The following is a 20,958-nucleotide window of genomic DNA, read 5'->3' on the forward strand; positions in this document are numbered from 1 at the left end:
CCTAAAGTGCAATTTAGAGAGACTAGTTTATCTAATAGTAATTTTTCTGGGCTTTGGGAGGAAACTGGATAACCCGGTGAGAATTCAGTTGCGCTACCATGCAGCCAGTCATTATTATTTTAATTATTATTATTATTATTGCAGACATATTTAGCTAATCAGTTATTTTTAGGGGTCTGTCTATACTCCCAAACTACCACTAGGTGTCAGTATTGTTCAGTCTGCTTGCCAGTTTTAAACTACTGAAACTGAGGTAAAGAGCTAAATAACATATATACACATAACATAAATACATATACACACAGAATAATATTTATTAGAAAACAACAAGAAACCATTTGGAAATCCAAAGACGTAAAGAATCAGAAAGACCTTCATTCTATCTGTAATATTTTCGTTTTTATTTTTTTTATTTTTTTTAATTTAAAAGCTGTCGTGTAATTTCCCGCTAGATTATTTATTTCTTGTTTTTTGAGTAATTGCCAAGCAGCTCTAATCCTAGTAATTCCGGGCGGAAGTTGGGCTTTCCTGGCAGGAAATTGTCATCGGTGTTTTTGTTGCTGCTGAGGACTGTTGTGTTGTGAAAATGGCGACGCCTCGTCGCTCCTCTCGGCAGCGGCCGGGCGCCCGGCTGTACCGCAGCGCTTCTATCCCCGTCAGACCGTCTGCAGCTTCCGAAGATGCGGCCTCGCTTTTCCGTGGAGCAGGGATGGAAAACGTGGCTGATGGCGAGGTAGCGCCGACCTCTCCCAACACCACCTCCCCAGCTCTGGCCCTCACACCCAGCAGCAGCAGCACTGCTAGCTCCCCGACCACCTCCGAGGGAAGCGAGTCTAGCGGTGGCTCTACGCCGGATTCTGGTGGCGCTAACCCAGGCAGCAGCACTGTTAGCGGCGACGCTAACGGCGCTTTTAGAGAACTATTTGAAGCCTGTCGAAATGGAAATGTTTCCAGAGTCAAGAAACTTGTGGATGCGATGAATGTGAACGCCAAAGACATGGCTGGACGTAGAGCTACACCCCTGCATTTTGCTGCAGGTAAAATAACAAAGGCATCCTAAAAAAGCCTATTTTTACATAAAAAAAATGGGGTATTTTGTTGAGCCGGAGAGCCACAAGAACAGACACAGGGTCACCGAGTGCATATAATCGCCAGTGGCAACAAGTTTATTTTCAGACGATATGTTTGGAGAAAAGTGTAAACAGAAATAAAGAAAATAAAACCATTTTTGATTTCATACCCCCTTTTAGACTTGTCGAAAAATTATTAAAACTGAATCACTCAGTGACCTTACTGGTCGACTAATATCCCTTTTCATGTCAAATGCAGTTATTTAGAAATCAGGATGGTCGATGCTAGGTTTTCCTCTCCATGGCGTTTTTAGTTTATCTGTCATGGTTTTATGATCTGCGATCACAGGTACGTGAATTCATCTGGTTATGAAATAGAATTGGGCTTCTTTTTGTTTTCAAGGTATACCGACGTTTTAAGAAATTACAGTTTCAAGCCCGCAAAACATGTTCTGTCATACCTACAGTTTAAGGTCTTTTTAATAATGTGCCAGCAAAAGTAGAGTAATACACACGCTCCAACATATACATGCTGCAAGCATCATGTCTGTTAATCAGTCAACTGCAGACTGGCTACCTGAGCAGATAGCCTGACAAATGGACCACCTAATATCAGCTCGAATACTGTTACCTTAGACGGACTAGAAAAGCAAAAATCGTCCACACAATAAGCAGAGGAGGCTCCTGCATTAATGCCTACCTGGCCAAACCCGTACAGAACAAATTAATAAAAAATTAATAAAAAATGGCCTTTATTTTAGCACCAACTAGGAATCTGGAGTCAGATACTATACTAAAGCCATTACCCCTACTATGGGGACCCACTTCCTTTAAACTGGACATATAAGTAATAGTAAATCTTTTTGGGGTGGTTCTGTTGTTTATTCCAGGCCCTTCTGCTGCTCCCTGCTACAACAATGCCCTGGCAGGAGAACCATATTGCCCAGATAAATAGCTGCTACTGGCAGTAAGCAGTAGATGACTACTGAAGTTTTGATTTTAGCAGGTCTTTATTGTATGTTTTTATTTCAGTCTACATATCATATCCTAAATAGTTACAAATATTTGTAAAACATTATAGTACTCGTACTCGTCGTCTTCCGCTATTCCGGGACCGGGTCGCGGGGGCAGCAGACTCAACAGAGACACCCAGACGTCCCTCTCCCCAGACACCTCCTCCAGGGGGAGCCCAAGGCGTTCCCAGGCCAGCCGAGAGACATAGTCCCTCCAGCGTGTCCTGGGCCGTCCCCTGGGCCTCCTCCCGGTAGGACATGCCTGGAACACCTCCCGAGGAAGGCGTCCAGCAGGCATCCAGTATAGATGCCCGAGCCACCTCAACAGGCTCCTCTCGATGTGGAGGAGTAGCGGCTCTACTCTGAGCCCCTCCCGGATGGCCGAGCTCCTCACCCTATCTCTAAGGGAATGTCCAGCCACCCTACGGAGGAAGCTCATTTCAGCCGCTTGTATCCGGGATCTCGTTCTTTCGGTCATGACCCAAAGTTCATGGCCATAGGTGAGGGTAGGAACGTAGACCGACCGGTAAATCGAGAGCTTTGCTTTTCGGCTCAGCTCTCTCTTCACCACAACGAACCGGCACAGTGCCCCCATTACTGCGGCAGCCGCAACGATCCGTCTGTCGATCTCCCGCTCCATTTTTCCCCCACTCGTGAACATGACCCCGAGATACTTAAACTCCTCCACTTGAGGCAGGAGCTCCCCTCCGACCTGAAGAGGACAAGCCACCCTTTTCCGGTCGAGTACCACGGCCTCAGACTTGGAGGAGCTGATCTTCATCCCAGCCGCTTCACACTCGGCTGCGAACCGCCACAGCGCATGCTGTAGGTCTTGGCTAGAGGGGGCCAGCAGGACCACGTCATCTGCAAAAAGAAGAGACGAAATCCACTGGTCCCCAAACCAGACCCCCCCCGGCCCTTGGCTGCACCTAGAAATTCTGTCCATAAAAGTTATGAACAGGACCGGTGACAAAGGGCAGCCCTGCCGGAGTCTAACATGCACCGGGAACAGGTCCGACTTAGTGCCGGCAATGCGGACCAAACTCCTGCTCCGCTCGTACAGGGACCGGATGGCACCTAATAGAGGGCCCCCGATTCCATACTCCCGGAGCACCCCCCATAGGGCATCACGAGGGACACAGTCGAATGCTTTCTCCAGGTCCACAAAACACATGTGAACCGTTTGGGAAAACTCCCATGAACCCTCGAGCACCCTGTAGAGGGTGTAGAGCTGGACCAGTGTTCCACGGCCGGGACGAAAACCACACTGCTCCTCCTGAAGCCGAGGTTCGACTATCGGCCGAACTCTCCTTTCCCAATACCCTGGCGTAGGCCTTACCAGGGAGGCTGAGGAGTGTGATCCCCCTGTAGTTGGAACACAACCTCCGGTCCCCCTTCTTATAAAGGGGGACCACCACCCCAGTCTGCCAGTCCAGAGGCACTGTCCCCAACTGCCACTCAATGTTGAAGAGGCGTGTCAACCATGACAGCCCTACAACATCCAGAGATTTGAGGTACTCAGGGTGGATCTCATCCACCCCCGAAGTCTTGCCACCACATTATAATATTTGTGATCTATTTTACTCAAATATTGAATTTATTAGAGTACTTCTGTAGAGGTTGGACTAATTATTGCTCTTCTTTTTAAATGAAACCTTGGTATTTTTACTTGAGGACATCATACTGTGAGGATTTCGTGTGTTTTAGGGCCCATGTTTAGTGTGCAATATATATATATATATACTGGTAGGCTGAAATTACCTCCCTGAAGCTGCAGCTTCTTTCTGCTTTTTGCCTCTATATACCTGGTGCTGGAGACATTTTAGGGGATTTGCATGCATCGTCTTTCCAGATCTGTTCTGCCTTACAAACATCCTTCAGAGAAGAGGGATTCCCCTGTCTGGATGATACTGTCAGAGCTTCTAGCCTGCTTCTGTCGGTTCCTAGAACTCATTGCCCACTAAGCTACAGCTGATTGAAGGCAGTCTTTTAATCTAGCACAGAATACTTTTAAATATTGGCCATAAATATCTGCTTTCCAATCAACCAGCTTCTATATTAGCCTATTTCTATAGTGAAACCTTATGTGATTCTAAATTTTGCTTATTATTCATTCAGCCTATAACTGGTAAACAGTGTCATTAAAGTGACATAACACTGTAAATATTACCTCCAAGTCAACCCTCAGATCAAAGCGTGTGTATTCAGTCTGGTCATAAGCATGGATAAGAGGATTGGCTGCATTGAATGTATGTAAATAAAACCTGGTAAAGCCGTTAAGACTAAAAACAAAGTGAGAGCAAAAAGTGTGATGCTATTTAACATTTCCAATGGAATATGCTCAATAAAAGCACATTGCTAACCATGGTTTCATCTAATCAGCACCCTGCCCCTTTCATCCTTTGTCTTAGGTTTTGGTCGGAAAGATGTGGTGGACCACCTGCTTCAGACAGGCGCAAATGTGCATGATCGAGACGACGGGGGGCTCATCCCGCTCCACAATGCAAGCTCTTTTGGTCATTCTGAGGTGAGAACTTTTAACAATTTAACTTCTTAAGTTGTCTTTTCTAATGTTGTTTTCTGTCCTTCTGGCTCTTAACCACAACGATCAGACTGATTTTTATAAAGACGTTGAGGAGCAATTTATAACTGGGCCTAATATTTCTGTAGTAGTTTGTTTGTTCTGTGTTATCACAGTCATTGTTGGCATTTTGTGCAATGATAGTGTCTGAAGTTACATAATATTCTTTGTTGCAATAATCAAAATTCAGATTTTCTTTTTATTTGTTGAATATACCTTTAACATAGCAACTATTTTAACTAGCTCATTTGAGCTTCAGAGGTTAGTGTTACCTCTGAAAACTTAAAGACAGAATAATACACTCGCTTTTATTCTCAGTTTCATTCTAGTGATGACGAGATCCATTATAATTTAACCAACTTTTTCCTGACTCTTTTCCTTCTTGACCATAGAATAATGATTTTTACCATCTCAGTCGCAGCAACACTATAAATCAGGTGTAGACGTTCAGGGCAGTTAGTTTATCCAACAGGCCAAACTTATTATTGATATGAATAGTGGGAATGCATGACACTTAAGATACCAGATATTCCATTCAACGAATCCGTTGCTGTTGACAAGACGAAGGAGATTCAATATATTGTGCAGCTCTAATTTCTACGCAGACTGGAAAAGTGTGGACTTTATATCTTCAGTTTGTCCATTCATAGATTCATCCTTCCAACCTTCAGCCCATCCAGCCATCCACCCACTGGTCTGTCCGTGCATCCTTTAAAAATGTATCGATCTGTTTATCTCTCAGTCCAGTTTGTTCATCTGTTGATCCAGGACTGTTCATCCATTCATTTAAGCATCCTTTAGCTGTCCATCTGGCACTTAAGTTTAGCAGGTTCCATTTTACCATGCTACCACTTTAGAAATATCTTTTACAAAAAACCCTAATTAACTATTGTATTGATACCTAAATGGCTTTACTAGAACTAAGAACTATATAAATTTGCGTAGGAAAAAGTATGCATTTTCGACTTGACAAATGAGGAACTAGGGAAAGCTTTTAATATGTGGTAATGTTAGTGAATGTTGCAGTGACCCTGTGACTTGCAATAAATGAACAACTTCTAAGTCACACCATGTTATTGTTTTTCTGCTTTGGGTTCATTGTAAGAATAGATGGTGAGTAGCCTATTCAGCTCCTAGAAATAAAGTGAAAATCCGTTATTGATATCGGTCCAATTTTACTAATCGGATTAATACCATATGTTAAAAAATGGCTAACATCGGCTGATACCGATGTTAATGCCGATATACTGTACAACCCTAATTGTTGGGATTATTCCTTTGACTATTTTCTCCACTGTTTGTTCCATGAGAGCTTTGATAAATACCAATAAATTCGAAAATATGATAGAATGCAGTTACTGTGTGCAGTTTAATATTGAAAATCACTGGTGCCTACTTCAAAATGGTTCTGTTTTTCAGGAGCAGTATTTGTGGGACTATGATTGCTGTGACATGCAGTCACAGCCACACAGTTACCTTAAAAAGACTGAAGAGAAGTTATAGTTTTTCATCATGACTTTTATCGTTATCACAAGTACTACAAAATATGATGAAAAAAAAAATGTTAAGTCCATAACACCACCCACACTCTACCATAGCATCATAATGCCCACGTAAAACAACTTCAGCTGTATTAAACAAGAGAAAATCACTACATGCTACTGGCACAGACACTTTGAATGCATGCTACTCAGAGAATTAACTAAAATGTATTACAGGTAAAAGCTTGACATTTCATGCAGTCGTATTGTGATAACAATACATTTGCAATGTATTGTGCAGCCCTGGTAGAAACCCTGTTAACACTTTAGGATACTTAATTCTGTTAACATGTAAACCCAAAATAGGGTTCTTGAAAAGAGTGCTGATTTATTGATTGTAGCGGTTATAAAACAAGGTATAAGTCTTTTAGTCTAATTGTGAATCTTGTTTTAGGTGGTGTCCATGCTTCTGGGTCAAGGCGCTGAACCAAACGCTCGAGACAACTGGAACTACACGCCGCTACACGAAGCTGCTATCAAGGGCAAGATCGATGTCTGCATAGGTAAGCCGACAGATGCTAACACCTGTACATTACAAATGGTTCTGTATGGTAGCCATATAATGTCTCACTATGAAGTGATTGTAAATATGTTTTCGAAAATTGCATTTGTAGGTGTTTTGTTTCGTCTTATTGCCTTCATAGACAAAAGTGGGGCATTGTGTGAAGGAAGCAAAAACAGAAAAAGTGAAGCTGCTTTGTTCAATTTCTGCACAAAAGAAGCCATTGGCTTCTCTGTGATGGAAATACATCTCTTCATTTCCTTTGTTAATGCTGTGCATAATTCTTAGATATTAGAATCTGTATTGGCATTAACATAAAGTGTGTGTTTGTGATTGTGTCTGTTGGTGTGTGTGTGTGTATGAGGACACAACCTTGGGGGCGTCACACATTCATTTTAGAAACTGTAATGAACCACCCACAGGCTGGATGCATTCATTCCCCATCTACTATAAAGCATCGAGTACCCTATAAATTGCAATTACCGCATCAGTGTTTATACTCATTCTGGGGAAAATAGGCCATTGATTGTTGTGTCTCTCTGGAATTTCACATTAGTATTGCAGAGAGTGCTTCAACTGCATTACAGGGGTGTTAGGTTCCTTCAGTCCACGCCAACCTCGGCCTTTGTTTGGACATATTTGACATCACGTCTATCTGCCTGTCAGTCAGCCAGAAACTGAAACTGGCAGGCTAGAACAGGCTGACTGACAATAAACCATTTTCTAAACAAAACTAATCTGTAAAATTATACAGGAAGGAAACTGCTTTGACACAAATTGATTGATTCGTTCTTTTCTTATTTCCACCCTCACAGTTTAGGGTGAGCAGAACGAGTCTTTGGTAAAACAGGCAGGTCATCAGCAACAAAGGTGTACATCAATAGAGTATAAGATTTTCATATTTGTGATTTATGTTTTAAACTGCTATGTTGTGAAAATCACTCAAAACCAAGTGACCAGGAATGGGTTCCCCACACAGTCTGGAAAAGTCTGGAATTTAAATATTTTCCAGATCTGGATAAGTATGGGAAAAGTAAACTGAGCATGCAGAAATATTAGTGTTTCAAGAATGTATTCCATATTACATTATCTAAAAGATACATCTATCTATCCATCCGTCCATCCGTCCGTCCATCCATCCATCCATCCATCCATCCATCCATCCATTCCTTAACAATGTATTTTTTTTACCCTGACCTTTGCGTAATCTCCACTGTTAACTACCGTTTTAAAAATAATATTTTCCAATTTGGCCTCTTGCCTTTGTCTTCTACTTTGAGGATTTGATCTTTAATTGTCATAGTCTTAAGAAGCTTCAGAGCGTGTTGTAAGTTCTTACAAACGTCTGAAATATGTATCATCTTGCCGTTTTAAATGATAATTTGTGACTATGTACAACCACAATATCTAAGATTAAGGCTTGAATATCTCTGCTTGGTAAAACCTTTAGGTAATAAAGACAAGAATTAACACACTAACCTTTTTATAATTTGGAAAAGAGGGTTTCATCTTTAGCTCCAGCTAGTGGCTTACAAAAGTATTCACACCCCCTTGGTTGGAAGCTGGATGGAGCTACAGACAGATACTTCTGGAAGAAAACCTGTTAGAAGCTTCAAAAGACTTGAGCCTGGGAGTGAGATTCAGCTTTCAGGAGAACAACCCTAAACAGCCAATGCTATAAGGAAATGGTTCAGATCGAAACATTTTCGCTAGAATGGCCAAGTCAAAGCCCAGATCTAAATCCAGTGGAGAATCTCTGGCAAGATTTAAACAATTAATATTAATTAACGTTACGTTTGTGTCTGTGAATACTTTTACAAGACACTGCATACCCATGTACAATTTAGTTTAATTGTATTAGAGAATGTCAAGTGCTGCCACTTCCATATAATTCATTCTGACAGTAGGTTAGAACCAGCAGGTGCTAAAAGCAAACATTTTTAGGTCACATTATAAAATAAAGTTCTGGCACCTTTGGGATTTCAAGGTTCTGCATTCATCTTTCTCACCCCTCTGGCACAAAAATCTACAATGCACTTTTCCACTCGTCATTCCTGTGCTGGATTTCAACGTCCTTCACTGCAAAAACCTGCGGGGGGGCTCACTGCATTATCAAGTAGCAATATGGGAGCAATCATGTGCTGTGTTGAATAAAAATGCTGCTGATGACAAATGTGTGTTTCTTTAAAAGTCAGTCATATTTCAAGCCAGTAATTTGTATTTCACATTTCTTCTAGTATCTTCTAGAAGTTAAGTCCTAACTTCAAAGTTACAAACCAACCCAATCATATAAAGCCACATTTAACAGCAGGGTGAGTTTACAGGGGCCCTGATCAAGTTTTTTTTTTTTTTTTTATTAATTATTATTTTTTTTATAAGATTTACTTATTAAAAGAAACATTATTACAAGAGATGCACTAATTGCAAATCTTTTGGCTGAAAACAAATTCCAGTTTTGGCATTGCTATGACCTTGCCTTTTTTTTTTTTTTTTTTTGGGATGATTTCAATTAAAATATTTGTTGGTTGACCTCTATTAATGAAATCTAAGAAGAAACAAACAAAATAAAAAATTTTTTCCCCCAAAACAACACATTTTGCTACAAAACCTTATCTGGAAATCTCATAAATAATGTCCTCCCAACCCTCTGGAGGTATTCATGTGAATACACAGTGGCTATCAAAAGTGTACACAACCAGTAATACTTTGAAATATTACTATTATCCACCATTTCCAAACCTTTTTCACCTTTAAATGGGCATATAGAAGACCCTGCAGATCTCCTATCAAATTTAGTTTGAAACTCTGACAAGGCCATTTCAAAATTATAATTTTCTCCTGGTGAAGCCATTCTTTGGTTGATTCGGATTCCCTGTGACAGATAAACGAAATCCTTCATCATTCTCAGCTTTCCGCCAGACACCCGTAGGTATTGGGTTAAAACTAACTGGTTAATAATTTCATCCCCCATAGCATGAGGCTGCCACAGCCATGTTTTACAGTGAGCGTTATTTCTTTTTCGCTGGTGTATTTGGCCCAAATGTTAGCTGAACTTTATTTAAGTTTCATCAGATTGACTTGAATTGACAGCAGGTATAAACTCGCAAAGACTGAATGCTTAAATTCAAAGTTTTTCTTTAAAATATTAGTTTACGGGTGTGCACACTTTTGACTCTAGCTGTTTGCGCTGCCATTTTAGCTGGATTGTACCAGATATATGCCACCTTTAAGGTGAAGCTACAGGGGTTGGACAATGAAACTGAAACACCTGTCATTTTAGTGTGGGAGGTTTCATGGCTAAATTGGACCAGCCTGGTAGCCAGTCTTCATTGATTGCACATTGCACCAGTAAGAACAGAGTGTGAAGTTTCAATTAGCAGGGTAAGAGCACAGTTTTGCTCATAATATTGAAATGCACACAACATTATGGGTGACATACCAGAGTTCAAAGAGGACACATTGTTGGTGCACGTCTTGCTGGCGCATCTGTGACAAAGACAGCAAGTCTTTGTGATGTATCAAGAGCCACAATATCCAGGGTAATGTCAGCATACCACCAAGAAGGACGAACCACATCCAACAGGATTAACTGTGGACGCAAGAGGAAGCTGTCTGAAAGGGATGTTTGGGTGCTAACCCGGATTGTATCCAAAAAACATAAAACCACAGCTGCCCAAATCACAGCAGAATTAAATGTGCACCTCAACTCTCCTGTTTCCACCAGAACTGTCCATCGGGAGCTCCACAGGGTCAATATACATGGCCGGGCTGCTATAACCAAAGCTTTGGTCACTCATGCCAATGCCAAACGGCGGTTTCAATGGTGCAAGGAGCACAAATCTTGGGCTGTGGACAATGTGAAACATGTATTGTTCTCTGATGACTCCACCTTTACTGTTTTCCCCACATCCGAGAGAGTTACGCTGTGGAGAAGCCCCAAAGAAGCGTACCACCCAGACTGTTGCATGCCCAGAGTGAAGCATAGGGGTGGATCAGTGATGGTTTGGGCTGCCATATCATGGCATTCCCTTGGCCCAATACTTGTGCTAGATGGGCGCGTCACTGCCAAGGACTACCGAACCATTCTTGAGGACCATGTGCATCCAATGGTTCAAATATTGTATCCTGAAGGCGGTGCCGTGTATCAGGATGACAATGCACCAATACATACAGCAAGACTGGTGAAAGATTGGTTTGATGAACATGAAAGTGAAGTTGAACATCTCCCATGGCCTGCACAGTCACCAGATCTAAATATTATTGAGCCACTTTAGGGTGTTTTGGAGGAGCGAGTCAGGAAATGTTTTCCTCCACCAGTATCACGTAGTGACCTGACCACTATCCTGCAAGAAGAATGGCTTAAAATCTCTCTAACCACTGTGCAGGACTTGTATATGTCATTCCCAAGACGAATTGACGCTGTATTGGCCGCAGAAGGAGGCCCTACATCATACTAATAAATTATTGTGGTCTAAAACCAGGTGTTTCAGTTTCATTGTCCAACCCCTGTAGTTTGAAAATGAATTACCATGCCTTTTATTTTCTACATCTGAAAATGCAACCTTTTGTAATTCAATTCAATTCAGTTTTATTTATATAGCGCCAATTCACAACACATGTCGTTTCAAGGCACTTCACAACAGTCAGGTACATACATTCCAATTAATCGTAACCATTGAACAGTGCAGTCGGAGTTAGCTTTTTATTCAAATTGGATAAAAAGTTTTTCTATCTAAGGAAACCCAGCAGATTGCATCCAGTCAGTGACTTGCAGCATTCCCTCCTCCTGGTTGAGCATGTGGAGACAGTGGACAGTCACTGTCGTTGACTTTGCAGCAATCCGTCATACTGAGCATGCATGTAGCGACAGTGGAGAGGAAAAACTCCCTTTTAACAGGAAGAAACCTCCAGCAGAACCAGGCTCAGTGTGAACGGCCATCTGCCACGACCGACTGGGGGTTAGAGAGAACAGAGCAGAGACACAAAGAGAACAAAGAAGCACTGATCCAGGAGTACTTTCTAAGAGAAGGAAAATAAAATGTTAATGGATGTAGCTCCTTTAGTTGTTTCATCTAGAAAAAAAGAACAGATAAATTCTGAGCCAGTTTTCAAGGTTAGAGTCTGAAAGAGAGCACAGAGTTAGTCACAGTAAAAGCTCAGTCAGTAGCTATGTCTAGGAGAGAGAAAGGGTTAAACACTGAAAGACAGGGCCATGTAGATCATCGGTAGAGGGTGAGCATTAAGTTGTTGCCAGCAGAAGCTTGGACACAGGAGAGGAGCCTGATAACTAAAGGATCTGCCTCCTATTCTACTTCTAGAGACTCTAGGAACCACCAGTAAACCTGCAGTCTGAGAAGGATGTGCTCTGTTAGAAACATATGGAACAATCAGATCTCTGATGTTTGATGGAGCTAGATCATTAATGGCTTTTTGTAAGACCTCTGCATATATTTCCTGAACATATCAATAGATATATGAGCCCATCATATCACACACACTAAAACTAAATGGAAGCTGTTTTAAATTAATTGTTTGTGATGCTAGAACAACAATTTATTAACATCTACAACCATGTAGTTGAATGAAACGAGCTCCTCTGAAATAAAAGGTGAAAACTGGTTTTTGGACTCGAATCCGATCCTGAGATCTAAAACGAAATACTTGCTGATACCAATATTTTGTGACCTGGAATGTTTTTTTAATAAACATTCAATGTTGCTTTGGGTCATGTTCTTTGATAATCTAATATTACTGAACCACAAAGGCGCTGTCAGCTGTACGGCAACCCGTTTTGAACAAATTGTCAGCAGTATGTATATTCCCTTAATTGATAATTGCGTAATGCAGATGTACCTTTAACTACATGTGAATTAAAAAGGGTGGCGCCTCAAGAGAAAGATAAAATTTCATTTAGTGTTGCTAATTATTCATTAAAGACAGACATGGCAACCTTTATTTCACAGGATTTTCTGCTGATGTTAAGAGCTTTTCTGATCTGTCATTTTCTTTCCATTTATAGAAAAATTGGCTGACATTTCATTCATCTGTTGATTCTGTTTGATTTGTGCTGTGTACAAGAATTATTTGAGCGGAAGGTGTTTGGTTTACATAATCCTTTAAGTGTCTAGTCATACGGTAAGTACAAGTAAAGCTGATCAAAGCTACCACTGAATCATATAGCCATCATCAGTAATTTCAAGCTGTTTTCTGCTGTTTGCTTCCCATCTGCAAAAACCAAACATGACAGCTTCCCTGTTGGTAAAGCTTGGTTTCCAGCCAAATGAAGAAGGGACGGCCTGGCTACTTTGAGGCGTTGATTTTGATTTTTGCGGTTTAAAGAGAGGGTGTACAATCACAGCCATTAGTGCCACTGATTTCAAACTAAGCAACTAATGTAAAACCTGGCACTGATGTAGCAAGAAACCCCATTAAACATATTTGTTGAAACAGCTGTAATTGTCATAATTACCTTGTTCAGAATTTAGAGGTTGGAAATAATTGGCTCCTTTGCAGGAGAAATAATTACTTTTGCATTTTAAAAGCAGCTTTAAATGTTTGTGCTGTTTAAACACCTGAAGGCTTTTGTTTGAACTCTGATGAAGACAGTCAGCCCGCAGCACCTCCTTTTCTCCCTTCTGAAAGTGTGATTTCACTGGAGAAGAACTTCTCTTGATGTTTTTCTTTTTATCACTTCACACATTTGGAAGCTTCTGGATTAGGAAACCCATCCGAATCCGTGTGACTTCTTTTTGTATCGGTTACATCCTGCCTGGGCACAGACTTCGCCGTCCATCATAAGACTGCAAATCTGACATTGTCCTGAAAACTAATCCGGCACAAAAATAAAAAAGAATTTAGGTTGTTTGGCGAGGGGTTTAGCAGCTATTATGGGAAAACTGAAATCATTGCAGACTAAACAGAACTGAGTCAGATGTTGACAGTTGTTGATGGAATTGAAGTTGTTAGCTTGAGTGAGGTTGTTTTGCTCTAAATCGGACTGCCATTGTTAACCGCTTGGATTTATCCTATGGGATGTGTGTTGTAGGCCTTGGGAAGTGTTCAAACCCATTGAACCTTTTCTGATTTTGTTCTGCTACATCCTCAAACTTCACTGGACTTCATGGGGATGTTTTATAATGGGTCACCACAAACTATGGGAAGGAAACTGATACATGGTTTAAAATTATTTTTATAAACAAAAATCTGAAATGTATGGCATGCATTAATATTTATCTCTGTCAGTCAATGCTTTGTAGATGTTATTTTCTTTTTTTTTTGCTGCATTAAAGCTCAGTCAGATAGGATTGAGTGCATCAGTGAAACTCATATTTCACATATTAACACAGATTCTCAATTGGATTTAGATCAGGACTTTGACTGGGCCATGTAACACTTAAAACATGGTCTAAACTGTTCACTGTAGCTCTGGTTGTATTTTTTTGTGAATAAGATCGTGCATCTTTGGTCTATAACTGACGCATATCTTTAGATACATAGATTTGAGATATAATTTAGTGATTCTAGGATAAACAAAGTGCGTTTTTATGTGATGCAACAAAACAAGGCAAAGAAATGATACTTTGCCATTGAGTGAACCTAATTTACCTTTCATTACCAGATGTTCTCTAATAATTCTAGTGCAGTTTTATAAAACCTGACTTAAAACTGACAAAAACAATGAAGGGTGAGTGCAATGTTAAAAAAACTGCAAGGCTTATTCAGTCATGCAGTGAGCAGCAAAATGCATTTTCTATAACATGAACTAGGGCTGCATGATATTAGGAAAATGTTTGATTGTTATATTCATTTTGAAAATTATGATTACCATATCTAATAGGATTAACCCACATTTTCCTGACACTTTTCTTTGTCTACCTTTCCACAATGTCCCCACCATTGTCTCTGAGCTTTAGCATTTCAGCGCCTAAGACCATAGGTCAGGTGTGGGTATTAGGATAATAACACAGACAATTACGAATAAGAGTTCCTTTTATAACTTCCAACTCTTATAACTTCTTAAGCATAAAGTGGTGCTGTTACCTAACATTTGTAATACATTTAAGTAACTGTGAGATAGATCTGCTGTCCAAGACACCTAGGAGGCATTAAAAACCCTGTTAACTTAGTATCTTTAACAAATAAAAAGGAAATTACATTTGTAATTGTCTTTGAATTTCTGGTGCTGTAAGAAAGAAGGGCATGAAAAAAATATCTTTTGGGGCCCCTTGCCCGAGACGAATCTGAACGTGAGGCAGGCAAAGCTGGGGCACCGGTGGACCCCCTCCTTCATAGCATATCCGTAGTTGTTTGTGACAACCCATCCTCCTTCTCCTTAAGGACGCTTGTCTTTGTGTGCTGAACCGTAGTTGTCATCGGTTTTCTAACAGAGAGTAAACATCAACAGGAAAAAATTATAATTAGAATCATGTTTCTAAATGAAACAAAAGCAGAAAGTATTTCATTATCAAGGGATGAAGTGCCTTCATGAAACATGAAAACCGATGCTTGTAGATTTTATCCCCCAATTTGCATTTTTTTCACAGCTCTTTCACGTGTATTTATGTTAATTGGTTAATTTTAACATTTGCATTTGGTTCATTGTCCTGCTGGAAGGGGAACCTTCACACCTGTTTCAAGTCTTTAATGGCCCATAACTGTATTGTTCAGCATTGCTCTGTATTTAGTTGCACCCATCTTGCCATCAACTCTGAGCAACATCCATATCCCACTGCATGAAGCTGCCACTACCATCAGGGTGATGGGCAGTATTGATGGGTGACCTGTGGACAGATTCTCCGACCTGAGCTGTAAATCTCTGCAGCTCCTCCAAAGCCACTTTTACGAAATGTTGAAAATCTGTTTCCTTCCAGTTCAGTTGTGTACTAGTTTGTGTTGATCTATCACTTAAAATGCTATTGGCATACAATAAAGTTTGTGATTATGACTATAAATCTGTGTCAAGGCATCCTGTTGTTGTTCAGAGGTGTCCATGGCCCGTGTCAATCCGAGGGCAGAAATAAGATACTCAGTCCATGCACACGCATTTATATCCCCGATCGTCTCAGTTTTTTTATTCTCCTGCGGGTTTTTTGTTAAGTGGATCTGAGTCAAATGGCATGTGCAGTGGGAGCTGCTCAACAATCACAATAGTAGCACGTCAGGAGGGAGAGAATTGACACTGGTGCCCCTAAAAGAGCTAATTTACAACACAACTGAGTGCAGGCAGAGTTTGTTATTCAGCTCATACCTGTTTGCAAGGCACATAACTCTCTTCTCTGCCCCATCCCCCTTTTTATTCTCTATCCCTTCAATCTAATCTGAATCTTGCTATTCTCTCTGGCTCTATTTCCCAGTCTTCTTGTTTATGCTTCCCCTTTCCCTTCTGCTCATCCTCTCCGTTCTCCTCCCTCCCCCCTCCTCTCCTCTCTCTCATCTTCCTCTCCGCTGCATCGCTCAGTCAGTTGGAGAGGCGAGAGTCTCTCCACTCGCACTTCCTCGCCGCTGATTCTGCTGCCGATGCCTCGATTAGCTCTCCCTGCTCTTGCTTTTTTCTACTTATCCATTTTGCTCAGTCGGAAGCCCCCCCCCCTTCCAATTTTGTGGAAGTGTGATGGCTTTGGTGGTCTGTCATGTTGCCGCTTAATTAGGTCTCGCTGTTTTTGTGGCGGAGTGCCGTAGCGACGCAGTTCGCTGTTTTTTTGTTGTGACATGTCTGTTTACATCAGCGGCAGGGCTCGCAGGGCAGGGGCAGCCGAGGGCAGCCAAGGGAGCAGCACTAGCAACAGAGGAGGAGCAGCTGGAAGAAGAGGAGGAGGAGATGAGAAGCGTGAAGCAGGACACGCTATAATGCTGCCCGGAGGTCCTGCATCCCAGACCAGTGGAGGAAGAGGGTTAGCAGAGGATGAAACTGGGGAAAGAAGTGAAGGCTCAGCCAGAGCAGTGTATAGAGCAGGAGTGGCGTCAGGATGGGGACTGAGAGGAGGTGTTTGTCGGGGAGTTTGTATATCAGTACAAGAGCTCAGCTACTGTCTGTGTCTGCCCTGTTGTTGTACAGTGTTACTGCAGCACGGAGCTGACCCCAACATCCGCAACACCGATGGCAAGTCTGCCCTGGACCTGGCCGAACCCTCCGCCAAGGCCGTGCTCACAGGTCAGTTATCCACAGCACACACACACACACACACACACACACACACACACACCTATGTAGTGTTTTCATATCCTTATCCATGTCCTAGGGACCTTCCATTGACTTACATTCATTACTATAGCGTAACCTTAACCCTTACCCTAAACCTAACCTAAACTCAAGTCATACCTTGGTCTTAAACCTAACATTAACCCACATATAATCCATGTCCCCTTGTGTGGACCAGGCAAAATGTATGTATATATATATATATATATATATGTGTGTGTATATATATATATATATATATATATGTGTGTGTGTATATATGTATATGTGTATATATGTATATATATACATATGTATATGTGTATATATGTATGTATGTATGTATGTATGTGTATATATATATGTGTGTGTATATATATATATATATATATATATATATATATATATATATATATATGTATATGTATATATATATATATATATATATATATATATATATATATATATGTATATGTATATGTATGTATTTCTGGAAAAGGTATTGAATTTGGTTATAGTACTTTCCTGACCACAATAAGAAAAAGATTTCTATATCCGTCCATCTGTCCGTGCGCCGTAGGAATAACTGCCTTAAGGTCAATTTGAAGTGTTGTATTTGTTTAAAAAAAATGGAATAAAAATGTACCGAGGGTTCTTAATATTTGAGTTTGGAAAAGTGTTGGAATTTTGACATGAAAACCTTGTACACTAGAGTGCACATATGTACAGATGATGATCTGTTTTTTTTCTATCATGCCCCTCCTTTGTCCTACTTTCTTATTTGGTGTTTTTGACCATTTCTGTCCATTCTCAGAGTTATTATTCTGTCCATAACGCAGGTGCTACAGGCAGTGTCACCTTATCCTTTTTTATCTATCGTACATAGACAGAATCCTATTGTCATTCAGACTATACACCAAGAGGAAATATTGTTGCAGTGGCTCATAAACACAAAATCAAAGGTTTTTAAATAACAAAAAAGGTCTTTAACAATCCCTTTATATTAAAAAGAAACGTTAAGAGTAATAGAAAAGGTAAATATTGCACCTGGCATGTATGAGACATATTCCACTGTTGCATACCTCCCATTCTCAGTGCACTGTATTCACATTTACCTTCTCACACTTTCTATGGCTTTAAAGATTCCTGTTTCCTTTTAATTCTTTGAGCTGTTTTTGGCTGAAACTGCATTCATCAGTAGCTCAGTAAAGCCACTGTATGTGGAAGAACCTTGTTTCTTACCTTCCTGGTCCCTCTCCAGTCTTTGCCTTGCAGCTTCTTTTGTAATTCTGTGAACAGCATGAAAACAGTTTGAACCCAGAAGGAGTTGGCACCTCTCATTCATTACAGTCCTGGTATATGGAGCAATGATCATTATCATGACTACCCTCATCATCATCATAAGAGTGCAGCTTCGGCTTAGATGATGCAACCTAAATGATTCGAGTAAACATTATGTAAGTGCTGCTAAGAAATCATTTTCCTTAATAACAAAACAACAACCTTCCCTGCACGTCAAACATTCACAAACTGGGTTTTATTTAGCAACACTGCACCTTATTCACTATTTATTTCACTATTTGTGTATAATGGCTCTCACCGCAGTTTGCTGGAGTCCCAAAGTCTTAGAAAGGACTCTGTAACCCTTTCTACATTGATAAAAGGCCAGTGACGTTAATTGTGACCTGCCCTTGAATGTCTTTAGATGAAGGCATGATGTTTTGCTGTTTGAGATCTTGTTGCCTACTTCACGTTGTTAGACAGATTCTGTTTAAACGATTTGTTGGTTTCTGCATGGTTGGCAGCAGTCTGGCGTGGGTGGTGCCAGAGAAATTTACTTAAGCTTTCCAAAAGAAATGCGGTGGATCATTTAATTCATAATTTAACAAGGGGGTTATTGCTTGTTGATTTAAGGTCAGATTCATTTTTCCTTTTGATAAAATGACTCATTTAAAAACAGCGTTTTGTATTTATTCAGTTTATCATTGTCTGATTTAAATTTTGTTTGATTTAAAACATTTTTTATGGCAGCACTCTAACTAAATGACATTTATTTGTTAGCTACACAAGCAAAAAGACATCAAAATTGTGAAGTTCCAACAGAGCTCATCAGCTCGTCTTCTCTATGAGTCTTCACATTCACCCTGTTGATTCCTGCAGCATCAGTTCTGTTTTTACACACAGTTGCATCAGCAGTCCCCATCGTTCTGCCTCTGTGGTATATGAGATGGACCTCTGGATACTTCAGAGATGAGCCAGACTGTGGCAGAACATGAGGGCCAACGATCCTGTGAAGAATGATTTATTCATGCAGGCTAGAGCTAGTGTTGGTGTCAGATTTATTAAATGTTGCCACATCTGTCTGTAGCGGTCACAACACAGCTCTTGTTGAAGTGGATTTAAGAGGAGGGTAACTAAGTTGGTACATAGAAAATGTTTGCCACATATTACATACTTAATGAAGTCAATATGAGTGCGTTGTAGAATATGATGGTATGCAATAATGTTTTGTTTGCTCTCTCACATTATGACTAATAAAAGTTTAAAAGATTACTTTTAATCTGCTGTGTTTCCCCTACTATTAACTATCCCACCCATCCCCCGTTGAAGAGCACCACACGGAAGGGAAAAGAGAAATCAACTGTGGTGGTTTACGCACTTGAATGAAAGCTCATATGGGCCAAAACTTTAATTAACCTGGCACTTTATGAGCGTGTTTCAGGCAGGCACTACAAGTAAAGCATGTTGCTCTACACCCCCAGCCCCCTCCAAGACCAGTCGTAGGGGAGACACAGATCTGTAAAGCATTAGGGGAAATATAAGCAGAAGCCTCTTAATGAGCAGAGCAAAACAATATTTTTCCTTAAACAAAAACAATTTTCAACTAAGGGAGATCTAAGATGATGATATAATGGGAGGTGCAAATAACAAATCCATGCTGGTTTTCAGAAAGTAAGAACCCAATGGTATTTTAATTATTGTGGATGTCTTTGCTGACTTCGATCATGTAGAAGCAGAGTCGGCGGTTATAGAATCTATACAATTGGGACAAGCAACTCATGGAGGCAATTAAAGCATTTTAGTCACCTCAAGCATTTTTTTCCCAAACAATATTAACAGCTTTGGAATCTTTAGGGGAGAAATGGTTCATAACTCTGCCTAATTTTGAAATTGCAGTAAAAACGGTGGATACACCTTCATTTTGATTAATAAATAATCATGCATAGTGACTCAGCTTCATTAGTGCTTTATTAAAAATAAAACAATAATGATCGTGGAGAACCTTTTTACCTCAGCGGGTTTAATACAGATTTCTTTCCTTTAAAAGATTCTGTCAAAATTTTACGAGGTTCACTTGAATTAATATTTTGTACTAGGAAAATATTATCCAAAACCTAAACACCAAAATACTATGCCTCCGCATGAATCAGTAGAACCAAAACTGACCAGTCTGAACTTTAATTTTCTTATAAAAAAAGAAAAATGTCTTTGGAGCTGGAGGCATAAACAGAAAGCAGCACAGATTTAGTGTCTAAATACATAAACCAACAAGAGTTGAATTCATGTCTTTAACAATTGTTGTTTTGTGTTTTAATGTCTGAGAGCCAGCATCTTACCATTGTATGCTGAACACTTTATGCTTAGATTTTACCAGGTTCCATCTATCCAATTTCTATTCTCAGTTCATCCATGCATTGTCGCTCTGGGGCTGTTGCCTACCTCCAGCAGTCAGTGGAGGGGAAGGTGAGGTTGCCTGTCCAACGGAGAGACAAGTATTCACACATACATTCCTAGGGCCAGGGAAAATTTGGAATCTATATTTAGACCAATGCAAACGGCACACTGAAAGGCCCCAGGTGGGATTTGAACCCCAGACCCCTCCCACAACAGTTAAGTGATTTATTTGATAACATAAGTAGAAACCATTTTTTGAGAACATTTTCTTTCGATATAAAGCTAACTTTCAGCTTGATGTGGAATACCTTATCTAGGGTTGAAAGCCTTGTTTTTCAGTTAATTCCAGAGGTTTCCGGAGGTTAGCCTGCTTTATCCATTCCAAAACAACTTTTCTGT

The 20,958-nt window shown here is 40.4% G+C and overlaps 1 protein-coding gene across 1 annotated transcript in view; it reads left to right on the forward strand.

The window, feature by feature from the left end:
• Positions 1–485: 485 nt before the first annotated feature.
• LOC124872441 (poly [ADP-ribose] polymerase tankyrase-1-like) overlaps positions 486–20,958 on the forward strand; it is a 101,664-nt gene continuing 81,191 nt past the window's right edge. The window contains exons 1-4 of the mRNA XM_047372447.1: positions 486–1,037; positions 4,495–4,610; positions 6,600–6,708; positions 16,762–16,857. Of these exons, the coding sequence (XP_047228403.1) occupies positions 587–1,037; positions 4,495–4,610; positions 6,600–6,708; positions 16,762–16,857 (772 nt within the window). The 5' untranslated portion in view covers positions 486–586. The remainder of the gene's footprint in view (positions 1,038–4,494; positions 4,611–6,599; positions 6,709–16,761; positions 16,858–20,958) is intronic.

This window comes from Girardinichthys multiradiatus, chromosome 8, assembly GCF_021462225.1.
Source record: "Girardinichthys multiradiatus isolate DD_20200921_A chromosome 8, DD_fGirMul_XY1, whole genome shotgun sequence".
NCBI lineage: Eukaryota > Metazoa > Chordata > Actinopteri > Cyprinodontiformes > Goodeidae > Girardinichthys > Girardinichthys multiradiatus.